Below are 21,527 nucleotides of genomic sequence, written 5' to 3'. Positions count from 1 at the left end.
ACCCACTGGGGACTTAACGCTATGCAAACCTGCAACCTATCCCGGAAGGCATGGGTACTCCTTAGGGGCAGGCAAAGTGTAGTCTAACATATATAAAACACACAACTCTGCTGCGCTCAAAGATAGGCCGCGGAATGGTTTTACTCTAAATAGATTCTTCATCCAAATAATTTCGGATAAATGCCACCTTGCTATAGACTGGGGATGTCTGGATATAATAGAATAAAGAAATAGACCGAGGGCGCACCTGCCTAATGCATTATCCTCAAAGTAAAAACGGTTTTATTGTATTTAAAAAATATATACTCACAAACACTTGACAAAGGCATATCACATCAATAATGGCTACAATGTCCAAAGTATCACATCCTAGATGTACTATCCACAATATTGGCTAACGCGTTTCAAGGTCCTTCAGAGGCTCTGAAGAGGAGGCAGGACATCGAAACGTGCTAGCCAATATCGTGGACTTTACATCTAGGGTGTGATACTTTGGACATTGCAGCCATTATTGATGCGATATGCCTTTGTCAAGCGTTTGTGAGCATATATATTTTTTATACAATAAAACCATTTTTACTTTGAGGATAATGCACTAGGCTGGTGCACCCTCTGTCTTATTTCTTAAAGCAGATTCCAACCGACATCAGGTTTCTTCCTACTTTCCAAAACTTTGTGCTTTTCTCTCTTCGTCCACAGATACACAGGACGTAGCTGCTGCTTTAAATCATAGACGGATGGATAATAAGCCCCTCCCACTAGGAGTGAAGAGGTAGAGCTAAAGGCTTTGACACGCCCAGGAGGGTGGGGTCCCTGGATTATTACCCCTGGCCTCACCGTTGCATCTTCACTTTTAGCTGCCTGGTCTTAGGAGTGGCCAAACAGCTCCCTGCTGGGACCTTTTTGTCCTAGCTCTGTTTTAAACGTCTTAAAGGGAACCTTTTTTATTTTATTTTTTGTTGCTGCTGACTTCAGTTCCTGTGGAATGCCGGCTGGGTTTATATGAGAGCCTTACGGTCTCCCAGTTTGTGCCAGTGAGCGCTTGCAGACCGTAGCTCCGCGCTGGGTCTCCATAGCGACTATAGACTATAGAACGAGAACTGGCCTGCGGGTGAAACACCCCGTCGGGACGCACACACCTGGCATGCCAGTGCCGCAGCGTGCCCCTTGGCCGACAGCACCCTCACTGCGGTGCAGAGGCAGTCTGTCAGTATGGAAGTCCACCCTCAGCAGCATGGTCCGGTAAGTACAGTCCCCCGGTCTGGTTAGCGGGCCTGGGACGGACGTGGGCTCCTCCATTGGTGAGTAGGACCCTCTGGTACCCATACCTCCTACCACCCTCCTCCACTATGAGGGGTCTCCTTCCCCCTCCTACCCTGACCTCTCCCTACCCTGGGCTCCGGACCCCCGGGACACTGTTAGTGGGGGGTCCCTATGTAAGTCTCAGGTGCTATACTGGGTAGTGGACAGTGGGGGGGAGGCCTCAGAGGGGGGTTCATGGTTGCACCTCATACCGCTGCCTTGCGGGGGGCAGGGTTTCATGCCGTAGCATCCCGCATCGCCAGGAGTGACTTCAGGATCCCAGGACCCACGAGTGCCAGCGTTCCACCAGTTGACGAGGAGCCCACGGACACCACCGAGGCCATCCCTGTACACACGGAGGAACCCCCTGCTGCTCTCACCGGGATCCACTGCCTCCACCACCAGGACCCGCTCCAGTGATGCTCCTGATGATCAACCTTACTTGACTAACTGCATCTTATTCACCGACTAAATGTGAGTGTAATACTGCTGCACATACTTCAATAAATGTCTTGCTGCACTTAGAAGGCGCTGCGCTGTCTTCCCTCTTGTCTCCCCCCAGAGATCTCTTCTGTCTCTTCCGCCGGCAGCCGCTACAGTGGACAGCTACCCCCTGAACTGTTTGGGGGTCCCCCCACCCCTGGTGTTTCCCTTCTCCCTTCCCCCCCTCCCCCGGGTCCCCAGGACCAGACTTTTTTTTTTTTTGAGACCTCTTCTTGCGCCAATTCACCACCAAACCATTGTCTAAAAAGCTTTTGGCAGACCTTCCCTTTCGGGGTGATGGCCTTTTTGGTTCCTCCTTGGATGACTTGATCAAGATGTTCACTGGGGGGAAAGAGCACTCTCCTTCCTCACTTGACTAAGGGTAAGTCTCACTCGCGTAAGCGAGGTCCTTCCTTTACGGCCCAGAAGCGTCTTTTTCGTGCGACCGTGTTGCAGAAAACCAAACGGACTTTGGGCGGAAAAGGATCCGGGAAACAGTGGGCTGGTAAACCAAAATCCTCTGCCCCAAGTACCTCCAAGAAGACCCCTTCTGCCTGAAGGGGCGCCCCACCAACTTCAGGGGTGGGGGGACGTCTCCGTTTCTTCCCGGATCCTTGGACCTCACTGTTGCACGACAGGTGGGTCCACGAGGTAATTTGATCCGGATACAAGTTAGTTTCGTTCCTGTTCGCCAGACAGCTTTTTTCCCTCCAATCTTCAGTTGTCCCCAGACCGCCTTGCGGGGCTGCAGGAAACGATTTGGGATATGCTGTCACAAGGGGTGATTGTACCAGTTCCTCATCAGGAACGCTTTTGAGGGTTCTATTCGAACCTGTTAACCGTTCCACGGAAGGAGGGCAAATTGTGTCCAATCTTGGACCTTAAAACTCTGAACCGCTTTGTGCACGTCCAGAAATTTTGCATGGAGTTCCTACGGTCAGTGATGGCGTTCTTGCATCAGGGGGACCTGCTGGCCTCGATCGATATCAAGGATGCCTATCTCCATGTCCCTATTTGCCAGGGTCTTCAACGAATCCTCCGCTTCGCGGTGGGCAAGGACCATTTTCAAATTGTGGCGTTAACATTTGGTCTCGCCTCTGCTCCCAGGGTCTTCACCACGGTGTTAGCACCTATTCTGGCTCTGCTACGACAGAGAGGAATAGCGATTTTGGGGTACCTGGACGATCTTCTTCTCCGAGCAGACTCGTCTGTGACATTGGAATGGAATTTGAAGGTGACCATTCACACTAAAGCAGTTCGGTTGGAATCTCAACCTTCAGAAATCTGCCCTGGTTCCAACAACCAGACTGGAGTATCTAGGGATGATCCTAGATTCAGCTTCGGCAAAGGTATTTCTACCTCCTGTGAAGTTACAGAAGTTAAGGGAAGCGATTCTGTCGCTGCTGGCCTGCGACCTGGTGTCTCTCAGGTCATCTATGCAGGTGCTGAGCCTGATGGTGTCCTCCTTCGAGGTCGTACCATATGCTCAGGCCCACACAAGACTTTTGCAACAGGAGATCCTTGTCAAATGGGACAAGGACCCTTTATCCCTGGACAGTCTAATTCGTTTGAGTCGGAGATCCAAGGACTCCCTGACTTGGTGGCTCAGCTCTCTGAATCTTCTCCAAGGGAAATCCTTCCTTCCAGTATTCTGGACGGTGGTGACAACAGATGCCTGTCTGACCAGTTGGGGGGGGGGGGGAGTGCTGGGCACCCTGAATGTTCAAGGGACCTGGAAGAGTCCAAGCTCCCGATCAACGTTCTGGAACTGAGAGCAATCAAGTTGAGCCTGTTCCACTAGACGGACAATCTCAAGGGGAAACCGCTGTGGGAGCTGACATGATCCCTTGGCGTCTCTTCCAGGTTCGGCGGCTCCGGCGCTGTGAGTGGCCGGAGCCGCGATGCGCGGGGTTTTAACTTTCCGGCAAGGAACTCTGAAGGTCCGCCGGACCTTCAGAGCGCATGCGCCGCTAGCGTCAGTGGCTGCATGCAGTGCAAATATCTCCTAAACCGTGCAGGTTTAGGAGATATTAATTGTACCTACAGGTAGGCCTTATTATAAGCTTACCTGTAGGTAAAAGTCACAAAAATCGGTATATTACCACTTTAAGAGAATGCAATTCCCACGGCTAACATAGCCAACTATATAACATGGAGCCCAACAAACAACTGGGGCTCAATTGTAGCAAAACCATAAAGGAGAAGGAAAAGTAGACTGCTCCTTAAATGGCAGCCTGCAAAACCTTGCGGCCAAAGGACGCATCAGAGGATGCTAACACATCCACTCTGTAAAACTTGGTGAACGTATCTACAGACGACTAAGTGGCCCCCTTGCAAACCTGCATCCACTGATGCCTGATTGCAGAAAGCCCAAGAGGCACTCAACGCCCACGTAGAGTGAACCGTGACAGGGAAAGGAGGAACCTTGCCCCTAAGAGAATACGCCTTCACCACCGTCTGTCTCATCCATCGAGAGGCCTTCCCTTTCGGGGTGATGGCCTTTTTGGTTCCTCCTTGGATGACTTGATCAAGATGTTCACTGGGGGGAAAGAGCACTCTCCTTCCTCACTTGACTAAGGGTAAGTCTCACTCGCGTAAGCGAGGTCCTTCCTTTACGGCCCAGAAGCGTCTTTTTCGTGCGACCGTGTTGCAGAAAACCAAACGGACTTTGGGCGGAAAAGGATCCGGGAAACAGTGGGCTGGTAAACCAAAATCCTCTGCCCCAAGTACCTCCAAGAAGACCCCTTCTGCCTGAAGGGGCGCCCCACCAACTTCAGGGGTGGGGGGACGTCTCCGTTTCTTCCCGGATCCTTGGACCTCACTGTTGCACGACAGGTGGGTCCACGAGGTAATTTGATCCGGATACAAGTTAGTTTCGTTCCTGTTCGCCAGACAGCTTTTTTCCCTCCAATCTTCAGTTGTCCCCAGACCGCCTTGCGGGGCTGCAGGAAACGATTTGGGATATGCTGTCACAAGGGGTGATTGTACCAGTTCCTCATCAGGAACGCTTTTGAGGGTTCTATTCGAACCTGTTAACCGTTCCACGGAAGGAGGGCAAATTGTGTCCAATCTTGGACCTTAAAACTCTGAACCGCTTTGTGCACGTCCAGAAATTTTGCATGGAGTTCCTACGGTCAGTGATGGCGTTCTTGCATCAGGGGGACCTGCTGGCCTCGATCGATATCAAGGATGCCTATCTCCATGTCCCTATTTGCCAGGGTCTTCAACGAATCCTCCGCTTCGCGGTGGGCAAGGACCATTTTCAAATTGTGGCGTTAACATTTGGTCTCGCCTCTGCTCCCAGGGTCTTCACCACGGTGTTAGCACCTATTCTGGCTCTGCTACGACAGAGAGGAATAGCGATTTTGGGGTACCTGGACGATCTTCTTCTCCGAGCAGACTCGTCTGTGACATTGGAATGGAATTTGAAGGTGACCATTCACACTAAAGCAGTTCGGTTGGAATCTCAACCTTCAGAAATCTGCCCTGGTTCCAACAACCAGACTGGAGTATCTAGGGATGATCCTAGATTCAGCTTCGGCAAAGGTATTTCTACCTCCTGTGAAGTTACAGAAGTTAAGGGAAGCGATTCTGTCGCTGCTGGCCTGCGACCTGGTGTCTCTCAGGTCATCTATGCAGGTGCTGAGCCTGATGGTGTCCTCCTTCGAGGTCGTACCATATGCTCAGGCCCACACAAGACTTTTGCAACAGGAGATCCTTGTCAAATGGGACAAGGACCCTTTATCCCTGGACAGTCTAATTCGTTTGAGTCGGAGATCCAAGGACTCCCTGACTTGGTGGCTCAGCTCTCTGAATCTTCTCCAAGGGAAATCCTTCCTTCCAGTATTCTGGACGGTGGTGACAACAGATGCCTGTCTGACCAGTTGGGGGGGGGGGGGAGTGCTGGGCACCCTGAATGTTCAAGGGACCTGGAAGAGTCCAAGCTCCCGATCAACGTTCTGGAACTGAGAGCAATCAAGTTGAGCCTGTTCCACTAGACGGACAATCTCAAGGGGTGTTCTGTCCGAGTCCAGTCCAACAATGTCACGGCCATGGCATATGTCAATTGTCAAGGGGGCACCGGAAATGCCCTGGAGGCTCTGGAGGTAGCAGAGATCCTGCGCTGGGCAGAGGACTATGTCCCAGCCCTATCCGCCGTGTACATTCCCAGCATAGACAATTGGCAGACGGACTACCTGAGTCGTCAAACCCTGAATCAGGGAGAGTGGTCCCTGGATCCACAGGTGTTCCACCAGCTGTGTCTCCGGTGGGGGACCGCGGATGTGGACCTGTTCGCCTCCAGACAAAACAGGAAAGTTTCAAAGTTTGTAGCTCGGTCCAGAGATCCTCTGGCAAACGCAGTAGATGCCCTGGTGGCTCCCTGGAGCCAGTACGGGCTAATTTATGCGTTTCCTCCGCTGAAACTTTTATCTCGCCTGCTACGCAGGGTCACGTTGGAGGGGATTTCGGTAATTCTGGTGGCTCCCGATTGTCGTCGGGAGATCCTGGTACGTCGGAATGATTCGGCTGAAGGTCACGGGTCCATGGACACTTCCTGTGCGGGACGATCTTCTATCTCAGGGTCCAATTTTCCATCCTGCTTTACAGAGCAAGGTGTTAAAGGACAGGGGTCTGTCTGATTCTGTGATCCCTACCTTACTAAAGGCTAGGAAGTCAACTTCTCTGAAGATTTATCATCATACGTGGAAAGCGTACATTGCTTGGTGCGAATCGCTGGAGCTGCATCCTACATCCTTTGCTATCTGCAGGACCTTTCTACAGAAAGGGGTTGAATAAAGTTTGGTGTTGAGCACTCTTAAGTGTCAGATCTCTACCTTGGCTGTGTATTTCCAATACCCTTTGGCTAAGCACTCTTTGATTCGTACGTTTCTTCAGGGGGTTGCCATTTGGCTCCCCCCAGGCCTTCTTGGGACCTTAATTTGGTTCTATCGGTTCTTCAGAAATCTCCTTTCGAGAACATAAGACACATTTCCTTGCTCGCCTTGTCGCAGAAAGTTGCCTTTTTGGTGGCTATCACCTTTGCGTGCAGGGTTTTTGAACTAGCAGTGCTATTTTTCCGCTCTCCTTATCTGGTAATACACAGGGATAAGGTAGTGTTACGGCCTAATCCGTCGTTTCTTCCGAAGGTAGTTTCAGACTTCCATCTGAACGAAGACATAGTGCTTCCGTCACACTGTCCGAAACCTTCACATCCTGAGGAAATTGCCCTGTATTGGTTGGATGTGGTTCGGGCGATACGGGTGTATCTGGAGACTACTGAGTCCTTTCGTAAGTCAGACTCTCTGTTTGTAAATACGGATGAACCCTGTAAGGGTCAGGCTGCGTCCATCTCTCGATGGATGAGACAGACGGTGGTGAAGGCGTATTCTCTTAGGGGCAAGGTTCCTCCTTTCCCTGTCACGGTTCACTCTACGTGGGCGTTGAGTGCCTCTTGGGCTTTCTGCAATCAGGCATCAGTGGATGCAGGTTTGCAAGGGGGCCACTTAGTCGTCTGTAGATACGTTCACCAAGTTTTACAGAGTGGATGTGTTAGCATCCTCTGATGCGTCCTTTGGCCGCAAGGTTTTGCAGGCTGCCATTTAAGGAGCAGTCTACTTTTCCTTCTCCTTTATGGTTTTGCTACAATTGAGCCCCAGTTGTTTGTTGGGCTCCATGTTATATAGTTGGCTATGTTAGCCGTGGGAATTGCATTCTCTTAAAGTGGTAATATACCGATTTTTGTGACTTTTACCTACAGGTAAGCTTATAATAAGGCCTACCTGTAGGTACAATTAATATCTCCTAAACCTGCACGGTTTAGGAGATATTTGCACTGCATGCAGCCACTGACGCTAGCGGCGCATGCGCTCTGAAGGTCCGGCGGACCTTCAGAGTTCCTTGCCGGAAAGTTAAAACCCCGCGCATCGCGGCTCCGGCCACTCACAGCGCCGGAGCCGCCGAACCTGGAAGAGACGCCAAGGGATCATGTCAGCTCCCACAGCGGTGTCCGGGGGTCCGTGTTGGGCTTCGTTTTAAGGTATTTCATAATGAGCTAGTATGCGATGCATACTAGCTCATTATGCCTTTGTCTTGCTTTTTTTTTTGAGTATACTACCGCTTTAAGTTTGTCCTTTCCCCATCCCTCAGTGGTTACTGCTTTTGGACGTCCCATCCATCTATGATTTAAAGCAGCAGCTACGTCCGTCGGTGGACAAAAGAGAAAATGGGACGGACGTAGCTCCCACCCCTCTTTTCCCTGAAGAGTTGGGTTTTGGTTTTTATTCACTGCTTGCAACTAAACTCAAGATGCAACAATGAGGCCAGGGATAATAACCCAGGAACCCCCCCCCCCCCCGGGCGTGTCAAAGCCTTTGGCTCTACCTGGTCACTCCTAGTGGGAGGGGCTTATTACCCATCCGTCTGACTCCAATTTTTTTGACTTACCGTAAAATCCATTTCTCTGATATTTGACGGACACAGCCCCCACCCCTCTGGAGTTATAATTCTCCTGACACTGCTTGTAACAAAACTGAGTGACTATAGCAGAGAGAGGGAGTATACCCCCTGGGACTGTCTATGGGTGTAGCCAGAAGTTTTTTTCCGCCTAATGTCTTACTCATGTAGGGGCAGTATAACCTAATGGTCAAGAATGACCGGAGCGGTGTCAGTCAATGAACAGAGACATTGATTTTAGGGTACGTCAAAAATCCCATCATTTTATGTACCTGTAAAATCCTTTTCATGAGTACTACAGGGCACAGGACCCTCTACTCTTTTCTGTTGGTCCTTCATTTCTTGTTTCAAAACTGAGGATCACATGGTAGGAGTGCTTATGCTATATGAAGGAATGTGTAAAACTTTGAGCAGCTTTGCTAGTGTGTATTCACCTGAAGGGGCAGCATAAAACCCATTCATTATTTAACACCGGTGTCCTGTACTGTACTCCAAGAAAAAAATTACACAGGTACATTAAAAAGAAAAAATATATACATTTTATTTTCTCATGACTTTACTGTAATTTATATTTTTAGGTGGAAAAGCCACCTGCTGATGGAATTCGGGCTGCCAAGCTCAATGGACGGGTTGAAGATAAACAGGTTACTGCAGCTCCTTCAAATCCGGTATGTATGTATGTGTGTATTAAGGATATATATTTCCGTTTTCTTTTTTTTAATTTCTTTGTAAATTTTTTACCATATTTTCTTCAAATTATCACTTTAGGGCAAGGTTGGAGCACCACTTGCTCCTCCTCCTAAGCCTGTTCGTAGACGGTTAAAATCAGAAGATGAGCTTCGATCTGAAGCTGAAGATTCCAGTCAGAAGCAAAATACAATAGCTGTCCTGGCATCCCAGCCATCTATTCCCAGGTACCACCAAATACTGGTCCTTGCTAAGTGTAAAATACAACCTGTTCAGTTAGTGATGTTCAATAGGCTTACTCGCCTACGATCTATTAAAACATTTTTTCTCTTTCACAAGCTCTCTTTTTTTTAGTAGAGTCATGATTATAGAGAGATAGATATAGAGAGCAATGAAGAACATATGTTCAATTAAAAGTAATCCATCTGGAGTGTACCGGTCACTGGCTGTGGATTGTCAGCCATGTTTCGCCAGAGTAAAAGATTATCCCCTGATAGCAAAAGATGGGAGAGAAAGTACCTACATTACAGTCTAAATATCAGAGAGTGTGCCTGTCACTGACTGTGAAGCAATACAGGACTTTTTAACACAAAGCTGACAGAACTGTTATACGTTAAGCTGGAGAGGTACCAAATTAGTTCAATCTCAGTTTATTGTATCCAAAAAATAGGGTAACAAACCATAGGCCAATACATATACGTATATGAAGTATAAGATAACTTGCATAGCTCTTTAAGCGCCAAAAGAAAAATAACTATATTCATCGACACAAGGGCTTTGGAGTGAACTGTAACAATTATCAATTATCATGATAACAATTAGGATGATAGGGTATAATAAAACCGAGTAAAATTAGGAACTTTGAATCTGGGTGATTAAGTTTAGTATGCATAGAGATGTTGTAGGAAGCACTAAGGTTTAGAGTACATATTTGATTTTTTTTTTTTTATGACAAGAATAAATAGTCAGGAAGAGGATTGAGCGGTACTAAATCAAAGCAGTGGCAAGTCTGCCTTTTAGGGCTCTTGCACACAGTACTGATGAATGAACACGGACTCTTCCTGCCAGAAACATCCTGGGCAGAAAATGTGGGTATGGTCCATGTGGTGTATTTGTTTATGCAGGTATACATGCATAACAATTCTAGCTCCAAGAATTCAAATATTATAATCTAATATTGTAGAGGGCAGTGTGATTTTATGTGGGAATGGGAGAAAAATAACCAATAACGCAGATTTTTTTTTTTTTTGATGGTTTAACCACTTAAGCCCCGAAAGATTTTACCCCCTTCCTGACCACTGGCCTATTTTGCGATTCGGCACTGCGTGAATTTAACGGACAATTGCGCGGTCATGCGACGCTGTACCTAAACTAATTTGACGTCCTTTTTTTCCCCACAAACAGAGCTTTCTTTTGGTGGTATTTGATCACCTGTGCGATTTTTTTGATCATGCGCTATAAACAAAAAAAGTGTCAATTTTGCAAAAATAACAATATTTTTCACATTTTTTTATATGAAATTCCCCAAAAAAATGTAAAAATCTAAATTTTTTTAACATTTTCGGCCAAATTGTTTTATGCTACATATGTTTGGTAAAAAAAAATCGCAAAAAGCCGCCTGTAAGGGGTTGACCGCCGCAGTAAATAGTCGCGCGGCGGTCAGCAAGCGGTTAAAATGTGGTACTAGTTTACTGATATTTACACGTTTATGCATACAGGCCCATTGAAAGCAAGGGACTTCCGATCAGTAAAAAAAAAAAAAAAGTCTGCCTAAAAACATGGCATTTTTGGCATCTGTGTGCAAGAGCCCTTAGTGAGGTCCTGATGTGAGTGTGACCCTGAAAATGAACTGTGCCGGAAGTTCTGCTCTGCCCTTTCCCCGCAGTTTTCTGGGACATATTGACAAGGTGCAGCCTGATTCGTGCTGCGCAGTAGGAAACAGGTTGTGTAGCCACAAGGCTTCTCTTGCGTTTCCCTTACTACAGATGCCGGTGCCTGCACTCCAAGCCGATTGAAGAATCAGCTTGGGTGAGGACATTGCGGAATCCTTGGCCTGAGTTGCCAACAGCCCATCACCCCTTACCCTCTCCCTATTTAGATGGTGAGGAGGTTCTGTTTGGAGCAGTGCCTGCCTGGTTCCTGGTGTGGTGAGTAGCTGTCCCCCCCTCTCCCCCTAGATGGTTTTGGGGTGGATGCAGACCCCTCCCTGGAACGATCAGAAACCCCCTCTCATCTGGGGTATCGTGGTGGTTTGGGATAGTGTCTGGGGCTGGTGTACTGCGGTTGGTGGGGGATGTTGCCGGCGCCTGGGCTATCAGCTGGGGGACACTGCTTGCTATGGGGGCCCTGTGCCCGGTCGCTCCTTTCCTTGTGATTACAGCCTGGACTCCAGGGATCCCTCCTGGGAGCCTCGTGGTTCCGCGAGCAGTGGACATTTTGTTGTAGCCTGTGTTTTAATGGCCGGGGCGGCCATGTTTGTGTAGCCGGTAGCCATTTTTTCGTTGGTCCATCATGCTAATTGTGCAGGGGCCATGACAGGAGGAGCCTCTGGGCAGTGATCTTGTCTGTAGGAGTTATTCTTTGTCCCCTGGTGCTAACTCCCTGGTTTTTCTCTTTCCCTTTGGATGTCCCATGTGTGGAGCAAGTGTCCGTCGTACACATTCCAGGAGTGGAAAACTGGCAGGCGGACTATTTCAGTCAGCAGGCATTGGACCAAGGGGAGTGGTCCCTTAATTCTGATGTGTTTCATCAGATATGTCTCCAGTGGGGCACCTCTGAGGTGTATCTGTTGTCCCGGCTTAACAGAAAGGTACCAAGGTTTGTGGCAAGGTCATGGGATCCTCTGGCGGATGCCACAGACGCTCTGGTGGCCCCGTGGGGCCAGTATCGTCTGATTTAAGTCTTCCCTCCTCTCAAACTTCTGCCACAGCCGAAGGGATTCCAGTCATTCTAGTGGCCCCGGACTGGCCTCGTTGGACTTGGTACACCGACCTGGAGCAGCTGGTCGTGAACATCCCTTGAAGACTGCCTCTTAGGGAGAGGATCTCTTGTCCCAGGGGCCAATCTTCCATCCTGCTTTACAGTCACTGACTTTGACGGCCTAGCTGTTGAAAGCCTGGTGCTGAAAGATAAAGGTTTCCCTGGGTCAGTGATTCCAACACTAAAGGCTAGAAAGTTTACCTCTAGGAAGATCTATCATCATACGTGGAAAGCGTACATTTTGTGGTGTGAGTTGATTGGTGTTCACCCTCGTTATTTTCTCTTCTATTTTGTTCATTGATGGACACAGCTCATTATCTTCTTGAACATTGGGTTATACTGCCCCCTACAGGAGTAGGACACTAGGCAGGAAAAAGCTTGACTACGCCCTTGGGGCAGTCCCAGGGGTTATACTCCCACTTCCAGCTATAGGCACTGTCTAGTCAGGAGTAAGGACCTAGTCCCTTGCTGGGATCTCTGGTCCTGGCAGATTTTTTTTCCTTTAAGGTAGAACTTTTTTCCTTTGTTATGTTGTCCCTTTGAGAGTCTACAATCAACTGCCAGACTAGGCGATGAACTGGATAATCTAGATCCAGCGGGTCCTCCCAGTCAGGACAGTGAACGAGTGCGCGTGCAGGCCTCTGCTCCACGCTAAACGGAGGCTGGCCTGCGAGTTAAGCGAGGGCGCATACGACCTGGCCTCCGCCTTAGTTGCAGTGTTACTTCTGTCCAACAGCCCCCCATTCCGATGGAGCCATGGTCTGTCAGAGCGGGTTGACCCCCCCTCCCCCAGGACGGTCGGATACCCGGGTTCCCCTCCCCCGGGACGGTCAGATCCCCGGGTTCCCCTCCCCCAGGACGGTCGGACCCCCGGGTTGCCCTGCAGTGTCCCCCCCCTCTTTTTTCACGTGGTCCTCTGTGGACTTGTTACCCCCAATCTGCCCACACCCCCCTCCCATGGGGTGACCATATCTTTTAGGTCGGTCAAGGGTGTCGAGCTGGTGATGGGGGTGGAGGGGGGAGCACGCCACCGGCGAATGGACGATCAACTTTTGGGAGGGGGCTGTACCTGGGGGGGGGGGGGAACGACTCCTGCCAGGGCCCCTATTCCTGCTGGGGTTCACCCTCGCTCATTTTCGGTGGCTCGGATATTGGCTTTCCTCTAACGGGGAAGTTGACCAGCGCCTGGCCTGGAGTACCATCAAGGGCCAGGTTTTAGCCCGACCCGTTTTCCTTCAACGTCCATTGGCCACACATTCCTTGGTGCGTACCTTTCTGCAGGGAGTTTGACACTTGGCTTCTCTAGTGAAGTCTCCATTGCCGTTGCTGTGGGACCTCAATTTGGTACTGTCAGTTTTTCAGAAACCTCCTTTCGAAAGTCTTCGGTAGGTTCCCCTGCTTACGTTGTCCCAGAAAGTGGCCTTTTTGGTGGCTATTACTTCTGGGCGCAGGGTGTCGGAGCTGGCGGTATTGTCTTGTCGTTCACCTTACCTGGTGTTTTTTTGCCCATGTCCGTTGTTCCTTTCAAAGGTCGCCTCTTCCAAAGGTCATCTCTGATTTCCATTTGAATGAGGACATTGTGTTGCCTTCCTTATGTCCCAGGCCTAAACATCCTATGGAAATTTGCCTTGCGTTCCTTGGATGTGGTTCGGGGCAATCAGGGTGTACCTGGCAGCTACGGAGTCTTTTAGGAACTCAGACTCACTATTTGTACTTATGGATGTACCTCGAAAAGGGTTGGTTGCTTCTGTGGCGACCATTTCCAGATTGGTTCAGACAGGCAGTGATTCAGGCCTATTCAATTAAGGGTCAGGTTCCTCCTTTCCCTCTTAAGGCGAATTCTACTCGGGCGCTTAGTGCTTCCTGGGCCTTCCGTCATCAGGCATCAGTGATGCAGGTTTGCAAAATCTGTGCACACTTTCACAAAGTTTTATAAGGTGGATGTGTTGGCATCTTTGGATGCTTCTTTTGGCTGCAAGGTTTTGCAGGGTGCTGTTTAGAGGACCTGGTCCTCTTTGAGTGTGTATTGCCTTTTCGTGTGAGCTCCAGTTCTTTATGGTTGATCTCCATGTTACCTGGTTGGCTACGGTATAGCCTTGGGAATTTTTTGGACGTCCCAATGGTCAAGAAGATCAGGAGCTGTGTCTGTCAATGAACGAAAGGCAAAATTAGATTTTTGACTTACCGTAAAATCCATTTCTCTGATGTTCAGTGAACATCAGAGAAATGGATTTTATGATAAGTCAAAAATCCAATTTTTTCAGTTGTTGAAATTTTGATCTTCCTTCAACAGGGTGTTGAGCAGAAATTAGCCAAGGGCAAAGTGTAGGCTTCGGTGGTCTTCTTTCAGCGACCCTTAGGCACTCTGGGGCGTACCTTTGTTTAAGGGGTTCGACATCTGACTCCACCGGAGTCTGAACTTGGTTCCCGATGGATCAGACAGACGGTGACTTGGGCCTATTCGATCAGTGGTCAGGTTCTTCCTTTCCCTGTAATGGCACACTCTACTCAGGCGCTTAGTGCTTCTTGGGCCATCAGACGTCAGTCGCGCAGGTTTGCAAGGCGGCCACCTGGGTAACGGTGCACACTTTCGCTAAATTCTGTTAAGTGGATGTGTTTGGCATCTGCAATGCTTCCTTTAGGCTGCTGTTTAGAGCAGGGGTCTTCAAACTATGGCCCTCCAGTTGTTCAGGGACTACAATTCCTATCATGCATGGGATCGACAGGAAAACGTGAACCCCCCCCGGCCCTGCGCCTGGTCCCAGCCCCCAGGAGTAGCTCCAATCGCCCCATAGCCCCAGTGGTGAGGAAGAGGGGGGGGCAGGTAAAGGGGGGGTGCGTGACAGGACAGAGGGGAACCCGGGAAGATGAGGGTCCGACCGTCCCAAGGAGGGGCTCGTGTCCACCGCAAAAACCCACCAGGGGGAGATGGGGGAACATTTACTTACCATACCTGGAACAGGCGGACGCCATCTCCTGACAAAACCGCTCTCTCCGCCGAAGTGGGGGGTTGTCGGCCAATAGGAACGCTGTGACTCGGGCCTAAGCCCGGTCGTATGTGACCTTGCGAAATGTTTAACTCGCAGGGCCAGTCCCCGTCCAGTGGGACTAGCGCAGAGCTGGGGTCTGCGTGTGCTCGCTGGCCGGCTGGGGTGACCACTGGATCTATATATCCAGCCTGTCTCCCAGATCCGGCATAGTTGCTTGTAGATCTCCCAGGAAAAAAAATCCTGTGAAAAAACTAGCTAGAAAAACCTATCTAGAAAAAAACAACTTTTGCCAGGACTGACTAGGCAGATTAAAACTGACATCCTATAGCATGGAGAGAGTGTATACCCCCATAGGCGTAGCCAGAACTTTTTTTTCTGCCTAGTGTCCTACTCCTGTAGGGGGCAGTATAACCCTACTGTACTACTTTTATGAATAACAGACTGCGTCCGTCAATGAACTTCAGAGAAATGGATTTTACGGTAAGTCAAAAATCCCATTTTCTCTTTCGTTCACTGACGAACACAGCACCCACCCCTCTATGGAGTTGTATTACTTCTGACACTGCTTGTTACAAAACTGACGACCTATAACAGTGAGGTGGAGTATACCACCTAGGACCGCCCATAGGCATAGCCAGGTTTTTTTTCTGCCTAGTGTCCTACTCCTATAGGGGGCAATATAACCCAATGGTTCAGAATACTGGAGCGCTGTGTCCCGTCAATGAACTCTGAGAAATGGATTTTACGGTAAGTCCCTTTTTTTTTTTTTTTCTAGTTTTGGATAAAGTGGAGAGGTAATAAAAGACCTTTAGTCAGGTTTTATTAGGTTTTAGTGCGGTCTGTGACCCCGTTAGGGAGATTCACCCTCTCTGTTTGTCCTGTTTACCATTATAAAAAATTAAGTCAAAAGAAATAATCTCAAATTTTGGGTTGACACCAGAGCAGTAAAAAAGGGGAAATCTTCAATTAGCACACTAGTTCTGGTGGCACACCAGGATTCCCTCACTTCTTGTTTTGGCTGTGGGACAGAAAGTGAAGGGAAATCTCCCCAATTGGACACAGATGCCAAAAAGAAAAAAAACTATAATGTAAATGCTGGCCATACACTATACAAAAAATAGTTTTAACTTGTTTTCGAACAATGAACACATTCGGCCGTGAGAGCAAACGATTTTGCCATCATGTAAGTTTTCAATGGACATACAGTGGATATAAAAAGTCTACACACCCCTGTTAAAATTGCAGTTTTCTGTGATGTAAAAAAAATGAGACAAAGATAAATAATTTCAGAACTTTTTCCACCTTTAATGTGACCTAATAAGATCAATTGAAAAACAAACTTTTTTTTAGGGCGGGGGGGTTCATAAGTGCTCACACCCTCTTATAACTGGGGATGTAGCTGTGTTCAGAATTAAGCAGTCACATTCAGACTCGTGTTAAATAGGAGTTAGTAAACACCTGCCCTCATTTAAAGTGCCTCTGATTAACCCCAAATGAAGTTCAGCTGTTCTAGTAGGTCTTTCCTGACATTTTCTTAGTCGCATCCTACAGCAAAAGCCATGGCCTGCATAGAGCTTCCAAAGCATCAGAGGGATCTCATTGTTAAAAGTTATTAGTCCGAAGAAGTGTACAAAAGAATTTCTAAGGCATTAGATATACCATGAAACACAATGAAGACATTCATCATCAAGTGGAGAAAATACAGCACAAACAGTGACATTACCAAGAATTGGACGTCCCTTCAAAATTGATGAAAAGGCGAGAAGAAAACTGGTCAGGGAAGCTGCCAAGAGGCCTACATCAACATTTAAGGAGCTGCAGGAATATCTGGCAAGTACTGGTTGTACAACAATCTCCCGTATTCTTCATATGTCTGGGCTATGGGGTAGAGTGGCTAGACATAAGCATTTTCTTACCAAGAAAAACATCCAAGCCTGGCTAAATTTTGCAAAAACACATCTGAAGTCTCCCAAAAGCATGTGGGGAAAATGTGTTATGGTCTGATGAAACCAAAGTTGAACTTTTTGGCCATAATTACAAAAGGTATGTTTGGCACAAAAACAACACTGCACATCACCAAAAGAACACCATACCCACAGTAAAGCACGGTGGTGGTAGCATGCTTTGGGGCTGTTTTTCTTCTGCTGGAACAGGGGCCTTGGTCAAAGTAGAGGGAATTATGAACAGTTCCAAATACCAATCAATATTGGCACAAAACCTTCAGACTTCTGCTAGAAAGCAGAACATGAAGAGGAATGTCCTCTTTCAGAAAAAACAACGACCCAACCAAATCTACAAAGAAATGGCTTCACATGAAGAAGATTAAAGTTTTGGAATGGCCCAGCCAGAGCCCAGACCTGAATCCGATTGAAAATCTGTAGGGTGATCTGAAGAGGGCTGTGCACAGGAGATGCAATCTGACAAGATTTGGAGTGTTTTTGCAAAGAAGAGGGAGCAAATATTTCCAAGTCAAGATGTGCCATGCTGATAGATTCATACCCAAAAAGGGTACTGGGGCTGTAATAAAATCAAAAGGTGCTTTAACAAAGTATTAGTTTAAGGGTGTGCACACTTATGCAACCATATTATTTTATTTTTTTTATTTTTACTTCCCTCCACCTAAAAGATTTCAGTTTTGTTGTTCAACTGAGTTGTACAGTTTATAGGTCACATTAAAGGTGGAAAACATTTTGAAATTATTTCTCTTTGTCTCATTTGTTTACATCACAGAAACCTGACATTTTAATAGGGGCGTGTAGACTTTTTACATCCACTGTAAATGAATCAGTTTTTCGTTTGTTTTGTCACACATGCGTAGTGCAAACAGTTTGGGCGAGAAGCACATTCATTTTTCAATTTATTGTTCAGAATTTCCCAACCTGTTTCCTCGATTTTTTTTTTTTTTTGGCTCTGAAAAGTTTAAACCAATTTTCTATTTATGCCCATTATTTGGGCAAAAAACGAACGCATGGTCCAAATTACAGATTTTCAAACGATTTTTTGGCTACTGTATGGCCTGCATAACACTATCCAAAATGGAAAAAAATGTTTTTTATTTAGTTACTCTTGAACATTTCAACCAAAAGCTTTGCCATGGCAGGTTGGAATGCAGGGCCTGTCAGTGAAAACAAGATTATAGCAAGTATCTGTAAACATTTATCCTGTCTTATCTTGAAAGCAGTAAAGATTGCTATGAAATAAGGTAAAGCTTTGCCACTAGATAAAATATATCCATTCTCTTGGGAACCTCGCACAAAACAGGTATGCTGGGATTTGGAGTGGTTATAAAAGACTGGTCACTGTTTTTTTTGTTCGACAGTGTCTAAATCCTCCTGTAGGTAGCATTATAACCCAAATCCTGTGTCCCTCAAATAACATGAAATTAATTAATAAAATTACTTTTATGCTTCAGGTCTGCTGGTAAAGACAAAAAAGCCATTCAGGCTTCTATTCGACGCAATAAAGAAACAAACACAGTTCTTGCCCGGCTAAATAGCGAATTACAACAACAGTTAAAGGTAACATTTAACCTTTTGTTGCATGTAGTGTCTTATATTATATTATATTATATTATATTATATATATATATATATATATATATATATATATATATATATATATATATATATATGAACATATCTATATATGATAGAATGATCAAATGTTAAAATGGAACTTCACTCTCTCAATCAACATTGACTTTAATGCTTATGCTGTTAGCATTTGGAAATGGTTAGGACAGTATATCATATTTAAACTGTTTTTTTTTTAACGTTTCTTCAGTTACTTCCTCTCATACATCCCAGGAGTCTTCAGGAGGGGAGGAGGGTTTTTCACAGCTAAGCACATTCTTTTGCATGCATGCCTAAGGGCTGGTGGATTCCCGGAAGTAAATGCTACATTAATTATCTACCCTTACTGAAAATTTCCACGGCCAAAAATGTTAGGGGTCGTTTTTCAGAGTAATTTCTCAAAATAAAATATGGAGACATGGATGAATGGGAGAGTTTGCTTAAAATATTGATTTAGCATTTGTGGTGCTCAGACGTAGTGTGGTTCCCCTTTAATTATAGGATGCACCTTGTTCTTAATGTGTGCATGGCAGTATGAGCCCACAACAGTGGACCATGACATTGTTTATCACCACAGTTTGCGCATACAGCCACATTTACAATTATAAAATGGCTCAAAGGGTGTGTTGTTTTCAATTGACTTTCTTAAGGCAACCATAGATGGAGCGGTTTTCTTTCCTGTAACCATGGGTTGCAGAAAATAAAATCACTTGATTCCCCCATCAACACTGAGTCATTGTGTTCTCCCGGCAAGGGGTGTGGGGGAAACTGTCCCCGCCGGGAGAACACAATGATTACTACTAGTGGCTTTAATAGCCGCTAGCAATAATTGCATGTAAACTCCTGCAGGCTGGTTGCAACCAAGCTGATCAATCAACTTGGGTACATTCAACCTGCTCCATATATGGTTCAAATCTCGACTGGTCCCGGCTGAGATTCGAACCGTCTATGGCCGACTTTATTTTTAATAAATATTGTAATTTTGACTAATTTATTCCTAGACCTAGAACCTACAGTATGTGTTTCTAAGAGCTTCTGTAAGTTCAAAACCCCACTCCAGTAAACCTTTCACGTCAACCCCCTCTAGCTGATCTCATTAGTAAACAAAAACAAGTTGAATCCCTATTTTAACTTGCCTGAAGCCACAACCATGTGACATCTCACTCTGAAGTCTTCTACTATTCTGTTTACTTCCTGGAAGAGTTATTTTTGGGTGTCCATATTACTGCCTATGATTTGCTGGCGGGGACCTCTCAGGTGACGAGAGTCATTGCAAGGGGCCAGAGGTCTTGGGCACATCACAGTGCTGGATCAGCAGTCCCCTGCCCTGGAACCAATGGCAGTGAGGGACCTGGACGGGGTACTTAGGTATATATACTTTGACCAGGTATAGGGGTGAAAAAAAAAGTAGGTTACAGGAAGTGGAAGGGGGACACTGAAGAAAAATAAATTGTGGAGTGGGGCTTTAAGTAGGATGGTGGTTCATGTTTCTTTCAGACTTTCAGAAACATGAAGGTGATGTGGTGGTGCTTATTTGACAGGTTACTAACGCAACATTTTTGGACAAAATAGCTGTACAGCACTATTCATCCATCCATTTTAGTGCTAAAAATCTTCTCAATAGCTGTGATATCAGATAATTCTTTTTTATTTTTTTCAGGATGTTCTTGAAGAAAGGATATCGTTGGAAGTTCAACTGGAACAGCTACGGCCATTTTCTCACCTTTAATGCCGCAACTGCTATCTATGAAAAAAGGCCTGCCCTAAAATAGACCCGGATTTCTAGCTCCGCGTGATTGAACGTCACTATGATGTGCCTCTGTTCTCCCATATTCATATTACCCTGCACAAGACTATCTATAAACTCTTCCCAATCCCCCTCCCTTTTCCCCCCAAGCTTGATATTTTGTAAGCATGGACATGCCTACACTTCATGTATGGATTCTCCAAGGCCTATTTAATGAGGTAGTGCAAAGAGCACATGTGAGGTAGCCCACAGCAATCAATCGTATGTTAGCTTTAAGAAGTCTACTTTCAAGTTAGACTAACCAAAATAAACATAACCTCTGTGGGCTACAGAACATTGTTTGCACTATGTAGCTTAATTTAACAATCATCATGATACACATCTCTTTTGTACATGACCATGTTTTTGATTTATTAGCATATGAAATCTGCAATTCAGGAAAGTACCCAAAAGCACTGTAGCCTTTCGACGAAAAAGTAATATGTATAATGGTGATTGACAATCACTGCCATAAGCTTATTGATAAAATACTAAAATGTGTTCTTGAGTATTTGCACGTCTGAGCTGTTTATTAACTTCAGAAAGTTCTTCATCCATTGGATATGGAGAAGTGTTTTTTACCCTTAACTGTCAATGTTAATCAGGACAGTTTATACTTTTCCAAAGCAGCGTGTTAAAATTTCTGGGTTTATTTTCCAGCTTGCCTGAAGGCCTTACTCCTCTGACCTATAGAAAGGCTTTACTAATAGCAGCAATCTCCCTGAGTGTATACTGCGCTTCAGGTTGATGTACTGTAATAGTTTTGTTCTATATTGTATGATAAACACCTTTTGATCTCATATGTAAATTTGCATTGGAAGCTGACTAACAGCAATTATTGTATTTAATAGCTTATTCTGGCTGTGGGATCCTAGATGTTAAACTGCACGGATGTATCTCAGCAGAATCAGAACTAGCAATGTGTGATTTTTACACCAATAAAACAGCACAATATTTTACCTGTTGTGAATTTTCAATGGATTTTTAAAAAACACACAAATTGTTTTCCCCCGTGGGGTCCATATGTGTTAAATAGTCCCTCTAGTGTAGTAATTAAGGATAAAAAAAAAAAACCTTGTGAACTGTTTTTTTTCACATTTAAGGCACACGTGTAATGAGAGAAATACAGGGGCTTTCATTGCTGATCTTGAATTCTTACTGACTTTCTCTGGCTGCTTTGAGTCACTGACCCCAACCAAAAATGCAGATTAGAAAGGCAGAGTGAGTTCGTAACCTGTGATCCATATAGTTGTTCCAGATCAGTGACTCCGTGTT

At 46.2% G+C, this 21,527-nt stretch overlaps 1 protein-coding gene across 4 annotated transcripts in view; it reads left to right on the top strand.

Annotated features, from left to right (window-relative positions):
• Positions 1-21,211, top strand: part of REPS1 (RALBP1 associated Eps domain containing 1) — a 215,214-nt gene extending 194,003 nt beyond the window's left edge. For all 4 annotated transcript variants that reach the window (XM_082249439.1, XM_082249441.1, XM_082249438.1 and 1 more), the window contains 4 exons: positions 8,817-8,906; positions 9,007-9,152; positions 18,307-18,412; positions 20,127-21,211. In XM_082249439.1, the coding sequence (XP_082105565.1) occupies positions 8,817-8,906; positions 9,007-9,152; positions 18,307-18,412; positions 20,127-20,195 (411 nt within the window). In that variant the 3' untranslated portion in view covers positions 20,196-21,211. The remainder of the gene's footprint in view (positions 1-8,816; positions 8,907-9,006; positions 9,153-18,306; positions 18,413-20,126) is intronic.
• The last annotated feature ends 316 nt before the right edge of the window (positions 21,212-21,527 follow it).

This window comes from Pelophylax lessonae (genome assembly GCF_965119305.1).
Source record: "Pelophylax lessonae genome assembly, chromosome: 3".
NCBI classification, from domain to species: domain Eukaryota; kingdom Metazoa; phylum Chordata; class Amphibia; order Anura; family Ranidae; genus Pelophylax; species Pelophylax lessonae.
This window is presented reverse-complemented; position numbering and strand designations above follow the sequence as displayed.